This window comes from Rattus rattus, chromosome 3 (genome assembly GCF_011064425.1).
Source record: "Rattus rattus isolate New Zealand chromosome 3, Rrattus_CSIRO_v1, whole genome shotgun sequence".
Taxonomy (NCBI): Eukaryota; Metazoa; Chordata; class Mammalia; order Rodentia; family Muridae; genus Rattus; species Rattus rattus.
In genome coordinates, this window is record NC_046156.1 from 172,237,909 (window position 1) to 172,255,029 (window position 17,121).

At 42.4% G+C, this 17,121-nt stretch overlaps 1 protein-coding gene across 1 annotated transcript in view; it reads right to left on the reverse strand.

Annotated features, from left to right (window-relative positions):
* Positions 1 to 17,121, reverse strand: part of Cplane1 (ciliogenesis and planar polarity effector 1) — a 97,205-nt gene that overhangs the window by 1,006 nt on the left and 79,078 nt on the right. The window contains exons 44-52 of the mRNA XM_032898803.1: positions 15,311 to 15,395; positions 14,078 to 14,242; positions 11,021 to 11,051; positions 9,508 to 9,639; positions 8,121 to 8,286; positions 6,434 to 6,492; positions 5,791 to 5,934; positions 4,838 to 4,962; positions 347 to 525 (exon numbers count right to left, since the gene is read on the reverse strand). Of these exons, the coding sequence (XP_032754694.1) occupies positions 347 to 525; positions 4,838 to 4,962; positions 5,791 to 5,934; positions 6,434 to 6,492; positions 8,121 to 8,286; positions 9,508 to 9,639; positions 11,021 to 11,051; positions 14,078 to 14,242; positions 15,311 to 15,395 (1,086 nt within the window). The remainder of the gene's footprint in view (positions 1 to 346; positions 526 to 4,837; positions 4,963 to 5,790; positions 5,935 to 6,433; positions 6,493 to 8,120; positions 8,287 to 9,507; positions 9,640 to 11,020; positions 11,052 to 14,077; positions 14,243 to 15,310; positions 15,396 to 17,121) is intronic.

The window sequence follows — 17,121 nt, forward strand, 5'->3', positions numbered from 1 at the left end:
GTCACAGGCTGTCTCCAGGGAACAGGTTAGGGGGCCTGCACATGGGCACCATGTGTACACACACACCAAACAAACAATGGAGAACAAAAAAGGAGGGAAATGAAAAGACTCCATGGAGTGGGGAAGTCATCCAGATTTCTGAGCCCTCTATATATAAGACAACAGAGGGACCACGATACTTATTTTGGGAAAGGGAGGAAGGCACTAGAAAATGTTGGAAATTTATCGTTGGGTTGAAAGAAAATGAACCAACCAAACAAAACCCAACATGGCTGTACAAAATCCCGCCTCAAACAAAACAAGCATGTACACACGAAAAGACTGCAGGGCTCGGGGCAGCGGTTACCTGTAGGAGGGACCCGGACCTGTCATGAAGAATCTTGTGGATTTCGGAGGGCAGAGTCCAGGGACTCACCACCATGTCTTCTCTCTCATCCTCTATGCATGCCTGCTGAACCAGAGGAGCCACCCCAACAGCCCCATGGCTTCTCACAGGCTGCTGGCTCCAACATGGAGGACTAGAACCTATAGAGGGAAACACACACACACAACTCACCAACTGTGGCCCAACGGCCAAAGCACACCTCTGTTCCCAAGTATTCAAGCCATGAGAAGTCTGGATGTGACACGGGTGCCGACTTCTCCCCACCTCTTCTGACATCAAAGAAATGGTGATTTCATCTCTAGAGCAGCCGCTAGTGAGGAGACACCGGCTCAAAACAACACGGAGAAGGGAGAAAAGAGAGCCGGCTTCTAACCGTGACGGTGGGCTATCTTCAAGACAGAAACAAAGGACTGGGGGCAGCCAGGCACTTCCTTCACCTGCTCAGGATATGAATCAGAGTCAGCCCAGGCTGTAAACACCAGGCAAGCCCACGCCGTGTCTGCCAAAGTTACCTTCTCATCTAGACATCATAGAATGCCATGCTTGGTGTGATAAACACCATTACTGACATCTAGGAAGATGATATAAACCAGTGGTTCTCAACTTTCCTCATGCTGCCTGCGACTCTTTAATACCATTCCTCATGCTGTGAACCAAAAAATTATCTCATTGCTATTTCATAACTGCAGTTTTTCTACTGTTCTGAATTTCAATGGTCTTAGGTAACGCCTGTGAAGAGGTCATGACTCCCAGACTGAGAACTGCTGATATAAATGGTTATGCCTTCACAGACCATGGGATGACAGCTGTCTTTGATCCTGATTTTACCCAAGATGACCTTGTGCTGTGCTTCTCTCTGGATCATGACTTTCTCTTTGATTTACATGGCCTATACAATCTTGAGTACAACATGACTTTCTGTGAAACACTGTGTAAGATTTTCCTACCTCTAGTCTGATCAAAGCTTTATCATAAATTTTACACACACATAGTAAAATGGTTACAATATACACTCATGATAAAATGGGTTGGTACTATGGCACAATAAATTAACAGTTCACCAGGTGACAGTTACCCATTCAGCAAAACTGAACACAATACACTATTAAGGGCCCACTGCTGTCTATCAACTCTTTGAAGGGTATCTGTCTAGCTACACATTTGCTACTTTGTGTCCTCTAATCTACATTTCCTGTTCCTTCCTTCCCATGACTGTTCCCAGAACTGTCAACTCTGAAACTAATTAATAAATGCTTGGGCAATAGCTTTGACTCTGTTGTACTGGTTGGTTGCCCTTCTTGGGTTTATGTGCCTGTCTCCTCAGAATTCAGGGCAAATCTCCATTTATTTTGAGTGCCGTGTGGCTGGCTACCTTCTTCTCAGTGTCATGCTCTGTCTCCTTCAACATTGCTGGACAACTTCTCCTGCCTATTTCCCAGAATTCCCCTCTCTGTCTCTCTGACAGAACTCCCACCCCCACTCACTGACTAAAGACTATTGACAGGTGACTGCTTTACACCTGCACGAGAGTTTCTCTCTACAAATGGCTGTCATTGTCTAGTTTGAGAACCCACATGTAAGAGAGCTGTGTGATTTCTACATGGTGTGGCAAGACAGATTCGGTCTTCCCTGTGCTGAGCACTTCTGCAGCCTGCACGTTTCTCACTGACTCAACTTGGTAGGTTGTGTTTTTCTACAGAGTTCTCCATTTCTTTCCAATCATCAAATCTGAATGCCAGTAACATTCCCTTGAGACTCCTTTTATTTCTGATCTTAAACATTCGAGAGGTTTTTGTTTGTTGATTTTTCTATGGAATAGCCCTGGCTGTCCTGGAACTGCTTTGTAGAACAGGCTGGCCTCAAACTCAGAGATACACCTGCTTCTGTCTCCTGAGTGCTGGAATTAAAGGTGTGCGCCACCACTGACTGGCTAAGTCTTGTCAATTTTGTTTTAAACATTTATGTTCTTAATTTCTTCCTATTCTCTACTTGACATTTCTATTCTGCTAGCCCTTCCTTCCTCCTCTGTGAAGAAGCCCTGTGTTGAATCCCCAGCACCACAGAGACAAAACCAAGCAGCCTAAGCAGGTCCCCCGGAGTGCTGTCCACTGTGTGGGAGCTGCTTCTCCCTCTGTGCCCCTGAGTATATGCTTTATGTATCTGGCTCAAGAATTTAGGTGCATACACTCACATATTTTTGCCTTCCTGACAAACTGAGCCCTTTATCATTAAGTGATGAACAACTTTGTTTCATATAAAACTTCTGACTTGAAGTCAATTTTATCTGATAGAAAAACATTACTTTCTGTCCTTGGTTATCACCTGCTTGTAATATCTGTTTATCTTGATAATTTTTGTTTGAGACAGGGTATCACTATGTGGACCAGGCTGGCCTCAAACTCGCAGAGATCTGCCTACTTCTGCCTCCCAAGTGCTGGGATTAAAGGTGTACACTACACCAGGCAGGGCTCCATCTTGATACTTTGTGTGTTAATGCTTTCCAATGTGAAAGGTGATAGGTCAACAGGAACCCCCACCAAGGGACTAGAGATGGCTTAGCATGTGCTGCTCTTCCAGAGCATACAGGTTAGTGGGCCTTGTATGCACATGGTACGTAAACACCCAGACATCAAGTTATGACTTCTGTGTATAAGGACAGTAGACAATGATCCTCAGTACTTATACAACAGAGTGCCAAACAATGTCCGCCATCTAACCTGAACTAGCCCATTACCTACACAGCCTGCAAACCCATGTCACTGGCCCTCCTGTGCCAATCAGCAACAGTCTATCTCAGGTCTCTCAGAGACTGGCTGCTTGCCTACCTCCTCACAGGTACCATCAAGTTCTGTAGAAGCGGTTAATAACTTGATGGCATCTACAATCACCCAATAAACTGAGCTCATGTGAACCCCCCAAAAAAATTGAAGCAAAAATGCAGGCCTTTAGAGGAAGAGGAGAACGAGTTTATTACTAAACTTGTGTCCTTGAGGACTCTGGCAGCTAGAAAGCCATGGACAGAAGCCTGTTACCAGTAACATCCTAAGTTTTAGCAAGACCATGATTAAGGCATCATAATTTCAAAGGCTATATTTGCTTTATACAGTAATTTTTAAAAACATAATGCTGGCCATCCTCTCCTCTCCACCTTCACAGGGGTTCAGAGACTGAACTCAGGTCACCGGGCTCACAGATGCCTTCACCTGCTGAGCCGTAAGTAATGTATTAACCTTTCTGTCTACTTACTGACACAGGATCTCACTGTTTCATGTTTCCTGGGCTGAAGTGTTCCTTAACCGCTCAAGCAGGTGGGACTTGCATGTGTACCTCACCAGGAGAGCTTTGTTGTTCTTTGTGATAAGATTTCTCTGTAACAGAGCCCTTGGTGTCCTACAGCTCGCTCTGTAGAGCCAGGCTGACCTCGAGCTCACACAGATCCGCCTGCCCCCAGCATGGTGGGATTAAAGGTGTGAGTCACCACCCAGCTTAGTTATATTTAACTGCTGATCCTTCCATATTCCTATTTCCCAGGACTGGGACTCTGAGTGGATACCTTCATACCAGATTTGAGAACTGAGTTTTAGTAATATACCTGAAGGTCCAAAGTATGTAGTAGAATTAGAAGATTCCAAGACCTTAACCTTTCTAAAACAAAGTAACAGGTTAACAAAGATAATGACCAGGCATTTGGTCAACTGACAAGGTATATAGGCTGTAATACTTTCCTGTTAATATTGTTAAACAATAATAATCTGTTTACATATAACTATGTTTAAGAAAAAAGTAAAAGCTAAGCTAAGCGGCCATTTTCAGGTAGTTATTCAAGTGTCTCATTTGTCCCTGTAAGGGTCAATACAAAGATGTAGTCAAAGAATCAGCTGACAAGTGTCGGGCCAACCATGCAGATTAAACACTGACTTGCACTCATCAGAAGACAGATGTGAAGATGAACATATGACAGCTGCTGCAATGGCATCTGTGCATGCCTAGCTCTTTAGAAGGCCGATGTCTTCAAACACAAGGAGTGAGGGAGGAGGTTAAGAAGGAACAGAGTGCAGAAAGCCTGGTGTACGGATGTGGCCTTCTGGTGCCCTGAGGAGTGGAGTGTGCATGGGTGTGCGGGTCTCTGCAGGTGAGGTAAGCCAAAGCACAGGACGACACGGTAACAACAAAGACTTGAAATGGGACAAACCTAATTTCCATGGGACCCAAGACTCTCCTCAGACACTGAGCAGCCACAAGACAGACACGGCAGCTCCCACTGGGAATCGAGCATGTAGGACAGCAGAGTCAGAATTCCCATTTCATGGGCGCAATCCTGGGATAGCTAAAGGATTCCCAACATTATGCTCTGTTGGAATCAGAGCTTTTACTCTTTATTGAGATTTTTGTGGCTTTTACTAATAAAATAACTTTGGAGACTACCAAGAGCACAGGCAAATCAGGTCTTACCTCGTAGCTGAGATGAGCCTTGGGGCTGCCCCAAGGGTTCCCCCTTACGGAGATGCCTTGATCTGGAAATATGTCTGCCTCCTGCAGGTCTATTCGCAGATAAATTCTGCCCCTGTGCATTCTCTCTGAAGTAGAAATCATGCAATTATTAACATTTTAGTTTCAAAAACTCTAAATAATAATGACACTGTATTGCCTTAGACATAAAATATTGTTTGTATGTCAAAAGTTAAATATTTTTCAAAGAGGTTTTTAGAAGTATCTACCTATTTCAAATCCCCATATATTTGGCAGCTGATTTAAATACGTACTGTATTTTACTGAGGAAACTTTGATATTCTGACTAAGAGTATCTGACTCCCTCACACTAACAGAGTTGTGTGTCTCACAGCTGGGACATGGGCAGTGCGCTCTACTCAGTAACCTCTGCCCGCTGACCTATCTGACCCTATCTGACCCACTGCAGGTGGACACTGCAGCAGTGGTTGCAGCTGCATGGGTAACTGGACCAGGCAGGACAGGAGCAGAAAGAGGTGTGTGGGTGGAGAGGGAGGCTGCATCCTTACTTCACCTGTTTCAAAATGCTTTGCGGTAGCTTACTTAGAGATTTAACGTACTCATGACTTCTTACCTCTTCCTCCGCGATCTACAATTTTGTGAGAGTTCATAATTATGGAGCTAATTTTTTTCTTCCCTTTATCTAATGGTAACTCCAAGTAGCACAGATGAAGATACACTGAACTTGTGACACAAAAGTGCTGCATTTGGGGCTGGGATACGGCTTAGTGTGTGTCTACCATGCATAAGGCCCAGCACTGCACAAACAGGGTGTGTAACCTAGCCATCAGTAGGATGGTATGTTCAAGGTCACCACAACCTGGGACACAGGAGCCCCTGTCTCAGTGCTACGCTGTTTATGAGTCCTGAGACACGCCAAGCCCTGACGGTCTTACCTCTTTGGAGAGGAGCACTGTTGCCGTCTGCGACCTAGGGGTTTATCTGCAGGTTTGGTTATCTGTACTGAGTCAGACAGCAGTTCATTCATCAGACTGTATGCCTGTGAGATCCGCTGACTATAGTGGTTACACAGCTGCAACCTGCAGGCAGGAAACGAAATGTCATTCTCTCGGTCCCTCCCACTAACTTCTAGGCGTGCGGGCTTTACAAACCCTTCCAGCTTATCAGATTTCTCGTCACTGGACAGCACAGTGGGTCCCTCTGTCCCTGCAGACAGGTGCTGTGGCACACACTTCATGCTCTCTGTACTTGGGAGACTGAAGCAGGAAGATGGCTACTGTGAGGCCAGCCTGGGTACATAACAACATCAAGGTTCAAAGAACCAGCATGGGAATAACAAAGTAAGGTGTGTGTATGTTTGGCTTCTGGGTTAGTTCAGACACATATAAATGAATCTGAGTTGGGTATGGGGGAGGGCAGCAGAAGTAAGTCATAAAAAATGAATGGTAATTAATTCAGGAAATATTTAAAAGCAAATACCTAAGCAGCTTTTCTCTTCTTAAAATGTTATCTCCCATAGCACCCTGTTTACTGATAGAAAACTACTTTGCCATCTGAGGGCACAGCTCCTGGCCTTACCTATCTTTCTCATGCTTCATCTTCTGTCTTTGCCTGATCTGCCTTGAAGTCATATAAAACTGCAAAGGAAATATCCAGTTAGTTCATTATTGTCCAGTCCCAACAATTAAGCACTACACATTCTTCTGATATTTACAAAGGTGCAAAAACCTGTCGTAGTTGAGAAAGTTTCATCTCAATGTAATCTTAGATTCAAACACCATGAAATTAGCACTTAGATGACTGAGGCAGCAGGGTCGTGAATTTCATGTTAGCCTGGACTAAACAGACCTTGTTTCCAAAAACCTAGTGCATGACTTATTTTCAAAATTTATGCGTTAGGGCCAGCAAGATGGCTTAGCAAGTAAAGACATTTCCTGCCAAATCTAAAGATCCAAGTTTGATTCCTGGGACCCATATGACAGAAAGAGAAAACCGATCTCAGAGCTTGTCCTTCCTCCCTGACGGTTTATTAAGTCTATGTCTGGTTTGTATATCTGACTGACAGGGAAGGTGGTATCAGCCACAGCCCATCGTCAGTGGAAAGGAGAACACAGACACAGGTCAGGAGTCTGATTACATACTTCAATAGGCTTGAAAGTTCCAGTTGTGTCCCGACTTTAAGTAAGGAAGTCTTGCCTATGCTATGGCAACTCAGTGGTTACTGACTGCTCAGCCAGAGAGTCCTGTGTATTTCCCACAACCACACGGCAGCTTCCAACCCTCAGTAACGCCAGTGCCTGACAACCCAGTGCCCTCTCCTCCGGCCTGCAGTGAGCACCAGACAGGTACCTGACACACACACATGCATGCGGGCAAAATGGGCACGCACATAATTTAAAAAAGAGCGTTCTACTAATAGCACAGGCTTTCTCCCAGAGTCAAGTAGGTGAACTACATGCTTCACATTTGTTTATTTGCATGTATCTATATGTAGATATGTGCATGCCATGTTATGTGTATGGAGGCTGGGTGACTTGTGGTAATAGTGCTGCATTAATCACTAGGCCAGTCAGAGACCACATCTCTAAGAAGAGAATTCTTTGTAGAGAGCATTTATTATGCATATTTGTTTGTGTGAATGGCACACAGGAGTCAAAGTGCCCAAGGCGTCCCATGGCACTGGATTACAGGGACTGTGCTCTGCCTGCGATGGGTCCTGACAACCAGACCTGACCTCTCTGCACGAGCAGCACCTGCATACACACTCTACCATTGGATTGCACCCCAGCCTCTGAAGAATTTAATCCACTTAAAATAACTGTAGTTCAGGAATATTTAGAATTTGTCAGATTTTCATTTAGTTTTATGAAGCAGATTTGAGCTCAGAATAGATGTTTTCCTAATGAAATGGTTTTGTGGTACTGTCGCTCTTCTCTCTAACGGTTCTCGCTGTTTTATTTAGCTGAGTTCAGCTACCAATGAGTCCCAATGAAAATGAAGAGGTAACTCCAACTAGCCACCCTGTCAACCTCTTTGTTTAAAACCACAGAGCCTTAATTAATTAGCCTGACACAGAAAACAATATTTAAATCCGTTAAATAGAACACAGTTTGCCCAATATACCAACACACTGTGCTCAGGGAACTGATTAACTTCATTTCTGCTCCATGAAAAAGGCATCTAAATTACATTCATCTTCTTGAATATCTTCCAGAAAACACCCATGCGTTTCATGCGAGCTCCTTTCCTGAGACCCTGGACTCACTGGGCTGCTTCTGGAGCAGAAAGGGTCGTGCTCACGCCCCCTCTTCTCTGCCAGCTGATCTAAGTACTCGGCCATCCGCTCCTTCCGCTTTCTTTTCATCCAGACTTTAATCTCTCTTCTCTCCTCGTCAGTTCTCTGGGGGCGTCGACCAGAAGGATGCTGAATCCTGAAAAATAAGGAAGGATCATGGGCTTGCAGATGCTTGCAGATGAGCTCTGGAAGAACATGGTGCCATTCTGGAGGACACTACATACTCCTGCTTTAGTCAGCCTCTTCTGATCAGACGGCATCAGATAGGGTGGGTCACAGTCACCTGAACTCTACCTTCAAGGGGACCTGAAGGTTCTGGCTTCCATGGGCCCTTGCATGCACATGTGCACATACCCTGCTCCCTGACATACATACATACACATAATTTAAACAATTTAGGGGCTGGAGAGATGGCTCAGAGGTTAAGAGCACTGATTGCTCTTCTAGAGGTCCTGAGTTCAAATCCCAGCAACCACATGGTGGCTCACAACCATCTGTAATGGGATCCAATGCCCTCTTCTGGTGTGTCTGTGGATAGCTATTCTGTACTCATATAAAAATAAATAAATAAATCTTTAAAAAAATTTAAAAGTCTTTTTCGTGCTCTACTCTTTGGTACTTTTTTGAATTTGATTGTAATGCACAGTATTTTTGATAAGTTAATAATGCAATTGAACTAGGAAATTCAATCCTACATAATCAAATTAAATTTTACTAACTCTTTAAATTCTACTTTGTGACAGTCTCTCTCTCTTGACATCCTCCTGCTTCCACCTTCCTGGTTTGTTATGTCACCACACCTGACAAGCTCGCCTATTTAATATAAGCAAGCCTAGAAGATAAGGAAGCATAAATGGGACAGTCAGCCTTGATTTCATCTAGAAAAGACTGAGTGGAAAATGAACTTTAATTTTCCACAGAAATGCTATTAAAAATGTAGCCAAGGATTAGTATTTTAGATCAAGTACCATGAATCAATCATTAATGACGTCTATTGTATGTTTAGCACAGTGAATCCAGGGGAAAGCTCCCAGAACACTGATACACTCAGCTAAATAAAACAGCTAGTGTGATGTTAGGGAGAAGAGCAACAGCACAGGCGTACCACAAAACCATTTCATTAGGAAAACATCTATTCTGAGCTGCAAATCTGCTTCATAAAACTAAATTTATCTGGCAAATTCTAAATATTCTTGAAGTACAGTTATTTTTAGTGGATTGGATTCTTCAGAGGTTGGGGTGTAACTCAATGGTACAGACCCTGAGATGTCTCAAACAAACAAACACACACACACACACATACACACACACACACCCAAGGTCCCATGCCTGGCATGAATGCACTTCCATTGATTACCTGGATATATTTCTAGCTTGATACTCTGTCAAGCCAAGCTCATGGCTGGACACTCCCCTCTTAGTTATGAGGTCATTAATGATGTCAGCAATATCTGTCAAGCCAGTCACCTGGAGTTGATCTTCTGAAACACTTGCAAATATAATTTCATGAATTTAAGTTTGTATCTGACTTAATCACATTATTCTTACTCTTATTTCTATAATTCTGGGTTCACTAAGTAGAAAAGCCTGGTTATAGTGATTTCACAGATGCTCTCAGAAAATGAGCTCTAAGCCCAGAGGAAAAAATTTTAACAGTTCATGTGAAATAGTCCCAGACTTCAAGAAAGTAGCAAAATGGGTTGGAGAGATGGCTCGGTGATCAAAGGCACTCACAGCTCCCAAGGGTCTAGAACGTGCATCAGGTGGCTCACGATGACCACAGGGTCCAGAGATCCAAAGCCTCTGGCTTCAGTGGACACACCCACAAACATTAAACAGCAACAGAGTAGCAAAACTTGGGCTGCAGAGATCACTCCGCTCAGCAGTTAAGAGCAATGGCTGCTCTTCCAGAGGACTTGGGTTCAAGTCCCAGCATCTCCATGGTGACTCACGACCGTCTGTAACTCCAGTTGCAGGGGATCTTTGGCCTCCCTGGGCACATGGCACTCAACTGGTGCACAGCTATACATATAGGTAAAACACCCATATACATAATAAAAAATTAAAGTAGCAAAACCCCAATATACCCTTACTCAGTTTCTACAAATCTGGTTACCTGAAATAATTTTCATCTTATATCAAAATCATGGACTGACCTATTATTAACTAATCTATATAACAGATTATTCTAATTGTTCCACTCATGTCCCCTTTCCACCCAAAGTCAAATATGGTATTGGTATAGCTGTCTTGACGTCTGTCTTCTCAAATCTAAAACAATTCCACCTTTGCATTTTTCATGACCTTGATGCTTTTGAGAAATCTTAGCTGGCAGTCTTATGAAACACCCCTTGGTATGGACGCCTCCCTTCTGCTCATGGCTAAACCATGCTGTGTTGGCCAGAACAGCTCTATACTGATGCTGTGCTCAGACAGGTGTTGCTATGTTTCATTACAAGAAACTATGGGTCTTAACTGCTGTATCTTAAGATGTAATGTAAGAGAATGCAGCCAATACTGTATATTACATTCTACTCATTTGTATTAAAACAGCAAAGAAATATAAACCTTCCCCGGTCTCCTAAAATACCCATTCCCAATGGAAATTTATAATATTTCTTTAAACTACGAAAAAGTAAAACATAAAAGTTCACATTTGGCCAGGCATGGTAGTGCATGCCTTTAATCCCAGCACTTGGGAGGCAGAGTCAAGCAGGTCTCTGTGAGTTCAAGACCAGCCTGGTCTACAAAGCGAGTCCAGGATAGCCAGGTTATACAAGAGAAACAAACAAGATTCATATGAGCAACAAAATTTCCATAACACATAACAACACACATTTAATAAAATCATTAACTCTTAAAAGATTTACCTTTTGAATAATTCCTTGCTGTTATTCACACCTTAAAAAAAAGAAACACTATTGTTTATACAATGATTTAAGTCAATGATCAGAATACACTGTATGAAATTTTTCAATATTTTAAAAAATGTAGCATTTGTATGTGTGTACTAATGTGTGTACAAGCACATGCAAATGTGTGTGCATGTGTAGAGCCTAGAGGTTAACACCAAGTGCCTTCTTCTATCACTCTCCGCCTTACTCTATGAGACAAGGTTTCCCTTGAAGCTGAGGCTGGCTGGTTCGACTACAGAGGTCCAGCAAGCTCATGGACGCTCACATCTCTGCCTTTCAGACCTACTGAGCCCAGCCTTTCATGTGGACACCACAGATCCACACTAGCATGCTTGCACAGTAAGCGAGGCCCTATACCTACTGAGCTGTTTTCCCAGGCCCCAGGCCAATTCTTTAACTTCAAGTCCTAATCAGATTTAGAAATTATTTAACCAGAATGAAATCATTTTATGTCTAGTGTGTGTGTGTTCCTTTATATATATGATTTGGTAGTAATTATTACCTACATTTTTAAAGATTATTTTTAGCTTATGTGTATGAATATTTTGTATATACATATATAAGTACACTATGTATGCCTGGTACCGAGGGAGGCCAGAAGTTGTTATCAGACAAGCAGATATGGACTTACAGGCAGTTGTAAGCCATCATATGAGCTTAGAGAACAGGACCAGGGTCCTTTGCAAGAGGAGCAAATGCTCTTCATCACTGAGCCATTTCTCCAGTCTGTGTTATCTACATTTTTTTGTCTCATGTCTATGTAGAACACATTAGAAAACACACTCTTCTTTGCTTTGTACCTTCACAGAATGATAGAGTAGAAATTAGTCAAAGAAGACAGGACATCTCTGACAACCTGAAAAGAACATGTACTGGAAACAAGTAATTTCAATGTAGAAGCAATCTTCTTAGAAGATCTGTATCTTCAATAAAGAGAAGAGTGTTCTGACATCGCTTAAAAATTTTGCTTGTTAAGATCTTATTAGATTGGCTAAATTGTCTCTAATACTTATATAAGCATGTGTTTCAATACACTATAATTTTGGTTTTTTTTTAAAGAATATATTTTATTTCTTAATTCCCAAGTCAAGGATTTTTCTTTGTGAGAGATGGGGTCTTATGTATCCCAAGCTGGTCCCAGACTTTTTGTGTACAAAGGAAGACGTGAACTTCTGCTTGCCCTGCATCTGTCTCCTGAGTGCTGCGATCACGGGCGTGTACCACCTCAGCTGCATTGTGTGGTGCTGGAGGCTTTGGGCCTGCAAGGTGACATTCCACTCCCATCCCCTCAGTGTAAGGATTTGTCTTCATGCTTAAAACCTGGCAAGTGTAAAAAATTTTTTTGAGGCAGGGTCTCCCTTATGTAGCCTTGGGTGTCTGAGTACTCATTAATGTAGACCAGGCTGGCCTCGAACTCACAGAAATCTACCTGCCTCACAAGCACTGAGATTAAAGATGTCTGCCGGCATGTCTGGCAAGTGTGAATTCTTAATAGCAATCAAAGGAAAAGTGAAATGCTTTACATAAATCTAAGATGATGTCAGTAGTAATAATACCTTGCTTATTTTATAGATTTCCTCTTAGGAGAAAAAGATATAACTGAAAGACAGGGTGCATTAAAGACATCTTGTAAACTGCATGTGGTGGTGCATCCTTTACTCCCAGCACTTGTGAGGGAGAGGCAGGTGGGTTTCTGTGAGTTCAAGGCCATCCTGATCTGCAGCAGGAGTTCTGGTTGCAGACTTAATCCTAAACAGTACCTATAAACCTGGACAGTTAGAAAAGTAATTCGTGAGAAATGAAATAGATGGCTTTTTGAAGACAGGGTTTCTCTATATCCCTGGCTGTCCTAGACTTGCTCTGTAGACTAGGCAAGCCTTGAACTCAAAGATCCACCTACCCCTGCCTCTCAAGTGCTGGGATTCCCAGCTATTATTGATTTGTTTTTATTTTATGTGCATTGGTGTTTTGCCTGCATGTGTGTCTGTGTGAGGGTGCCAGATCCCCTGAAACTGGAATTATAGTTATGAACTGTCATGTGGGTGCTGGGAACTGAAAACGGCCCTCTGGTAGAGCAGTCAGTGCTCTTAACCACTAGGCCATCTCTCCAGCCCCATAAAGAACACGTTAAAATAGTTATTCTAACTCCATTTTTCAACCTTCCTTTGGGACTGCCTTCAAAAATGGTTAAGCAGAATTCATCAGTGTAATTCTCCATTAACCACAATTCTTCATTTTAAATAGTTACATTCAGTCTGCCATCTTCTTCCTGCATTCTTTAGGAATGTTATAGATATTTCTAAAATTAAAATCCAACCCCAGTCAACCAATTATTTTCCATTAACTTTTTTTTTCTAAATGGAAAGAGAAAACTCCAAGCTATTTGAAGCTCTTTTGACCATGACAGTGAGGAAACGACACTATGTTTTTACAAGAGGCCAGCCTGGATGGAGACTCCTACTTAAGGCATTGAAATTCTTATATTATTAAAAAAAACACAATAATATGATTTCTTTTCAAGTTTATGATCATGCATTAAATACTAGAGGGAAATATTTTAATTTATCCAGGTGCCATGGCTCTGTAAGAAACACCTGTTATTTATGACTGAATGTCCCTGTAATGATGATGCATCTCCAAATGACATCAGACAGTGGCTCTACATCTATACAGCCTCAGCTCCGCAGTGACAATAATGGCGTTCCTCCCTCACCCTCAACCTTACAAAGGAACCGTGCAAGAGACACAGTACATGGCAGGGGCCCAACAAGTAGCCAACAGTACTGTTACAAATTAATTTTAAAATTCTAATTAACATCTAATTTTTATAAAATTAAATAATACTAATGACTATAGATGGTTTGAATATGACTTTTTTTATGTTGAATGGCATGCTTTAATTTTTCTTCCCTGAAGTGAATGTTGTAAAATTCACAAAGTTTTATACCTGTACCCCTCCCAGGTAGAGTTTGGTAACCCTTTAATGCAAACATTAAACATGAAGAACAGTACCAGGAGAAGTAATGTTCCAACCCACAGAGGAGCAGGCAGCAGACCCTGCAGAAGGGCATGCGTAGGCTTTCTGGCTAGAATGATCTTCTGTTACTGAAAACTCTGCCTCTGAAGCCTCCTCTGTGTTGTTTTGATCTTCCACATCCTCTGGAGTCTGAAAAGACACTAATCCAATGCAGGCACACAATTAGAAAAATACACAGAGGGAAAAGGTAAGAAACCACAGCACAAACAGTCAGATTGGGAAACAAAGTCTCAGCTACTGAAGACAGTTACCAGTCTAAAATATGGAGCGGATGGACAAGGATGACAGAGAGTAGAGTTAGTGAACTAGAAGGCAGGTTTGAAGAAGTGCTAGTGAGTACACCACTGAGCCCTAAAGACGAAGAGACTGTGAAGTGTTAAAAACACACACATACAAAACAAACAAAACCGCCACAGGGAGTGGGAGATGGCCCAGCAGATTTGCTGCCAAGCACGAGAACTTCAGTTGGACCCATAGGACTCACACAGGAGAGCACCAACTCCTCAGGCGGGCCTCTGCCCTCCAGTGTACTGCCTCACCCCCAAGCAAATAAATAAACATGTGAGTTTAAAAAGTTAAAGAAATAGAACAAGGTCCAAAATAAACTTATCAGGCATCTTCAGAACAGTGGAAGGAGACGAAATGGCACAAACATCCCCATGTTAAATCTCCACGGGGAGACTCTATCAGGTGTAAGACAGAAACTCATGCCTGGACAACGGACCAAAAAAGAAAATCCAGTAAAAGGCAAATTGTAAAGCAACCAGAGATTTTAAAGCAGCAATTAGACTACAGCACACAGGCACTGTAAACTCAACCATTCAAGAAGTCAATAAACACTGGGACAATGCCTTTCAAATAATGAGGGACGTACTAGAGTCAGAGAAAGGGTGGGGATTTCACAGTGAGCTGTACAGTAAAGCTATTTTCAAAGATGGGGATAGCTCACCAGTCAGAGACTTGCAAAGAACAAATAATGGAATGTTTGCAGATACAGACCCAGGATACACATACCTGGTACACACACACATTTGGATACACATACCTGGTACACACACACATTTAGGCAAAACACCCATACAACATAACGTAAACATAAAGAAAACATAAAAGATTAGGTGTAGGGTGGGGAGCAATGGCTTCATCTTCCATGTAGGAAGGAGTTTTTTTTGAAGTATTTTGATGCCAGACCTAGTACCAACACAAACCTTCAGAAATGCTGATGGCTTTTGAAACTAGTAGCTTTTCAATTTCAGGGCGAGAAGATAATCCAACATGATCCACCAGTCCAGCCTACAAAAGAAAACAAACACAGCAAAACAACTGTTGAAATGTTAAATTTTGATAATGTCAAAAATATGCACAATTCTATGTACATTTTAAGCACTTTAAATAATACAACAAAAATGAAAGAAACACCAGAAAACCTAGTCTGAGGCTAATTGTTGGAGAACACGAAAAGGAAGTTTCTAGCTAGTTATAGCCAAACTGATGTGACATCTCACAAGGATTTGGAGATGACTTTATCTGGTTCTGTAGTAGGAGAGAAAGCTAGCCACCACTGTGACAGTCTTCTACATTCAGATGAGAAAGCAAGCCCAGAGACTTAGTGATTTCCACAGTGCCAATCATGGATTTCAACTCCAGTCCAAGTGAGTACTTGTTCATGGTGTCCTAGTTCCTTGTCTCATCCAGGTCTGCAAACTATTTTGTTAAACTTGGCAAATCAAAGTGTTGGTATTTTAATTAGAGATGAAGGAAGGAGGGTAATACAAGGAGGTGGGAGGAAGAAGAGATAAGAAACATTACAGATATTTTAAAGTCATAGGGAAACATTTTATAAGCTTACTTAAGAATACATATATAGGTGTGTGCATATAGACACATGTATCTGGCTTTTTACTTTATTATTATTATTATGTTTAATTGGATATTTTCTTATTTACATTTCAAATGTTATCTCCTTTCCAGGTTTCCATAAACCCACTATCCCAACCCCCCCTTCTTCTATGAGGGTGTTCCCCCACCCAACCACCTACCTCTTCCCACCTACCCACCCTGACATCCCCTACACTGGGGAGTCCAGCCTTGGCAGAACCAAGGGCTTCTCCTCCAACAAGACCCATCAAGACCCATCAAGACCCATCAAGACCATCCTCTGCAACACATGCAGCTGGAGCCATAGGTCTGTCTATGTGTACTCTTTGGGTGGCAGTTTAGTCCCTGGGAGCTCGTGTTGGTTGGTATGTAGCTCTTATGGGGTTGCAAACCCTTTCAGGTCCTTCAACCCTTTAACTCCTCCAATGGGGACCCCATTCTCAGTTCAATGGTTGGCTGCTATATTTGCCTCTATATTTGTCATGCTCTGGCTGAACCTCTCTGGAGACAGCTATATCAGGCTCCTGTCAGAATGCACTTCTTGGCATCAGCAATATTGTCTGGGTTTGGTGGCTGTGTGTGTATAGGCTGGATCCCCAGGTGGGGTAGTCTCTGGGTAGCCTTTCCATCAGTCTCTGCTCCAAACATTGTCTCCGTATTTCCTCTTGTGAATATTTTTGTTCCCCATTCTAAGAAGGACTGAAGCATCCCCACTTCTTGAGCTTCATGTGGTCTCTGGATTGTATCTTGGGTAATCTGAGTTTTAGGCTTATTTTCCACTTATCAGTGTGTTTTTGGGTTACCTCACTAAGGATGATATTTTCTAGTTCTATCCATTTGCCTAAGAATTCACGAAGTCATTGTTTTTGATAGCTGAGTAGTACTCCATTGTGTAGATGTACCACATTTTCTGTATCCATTCCTCTGTTGCAGGGCATCTGGGTTCTTTCCAGCTTCTGGCTATTATAAATAAGGCTGCTATGAACATAGTGGAGCACGTGTCTTTGTTATTTGTTGGGATCTTTTGGGTATATGCCCAAGAGAGGTATAGCTGGGTCCTCAGGTAGTACAATGTCCAATTTTCTGAGGAACCTCCAGACTGATTTCCAGAGTGGTTGTACCAGTCTGCAATCCCACCAAC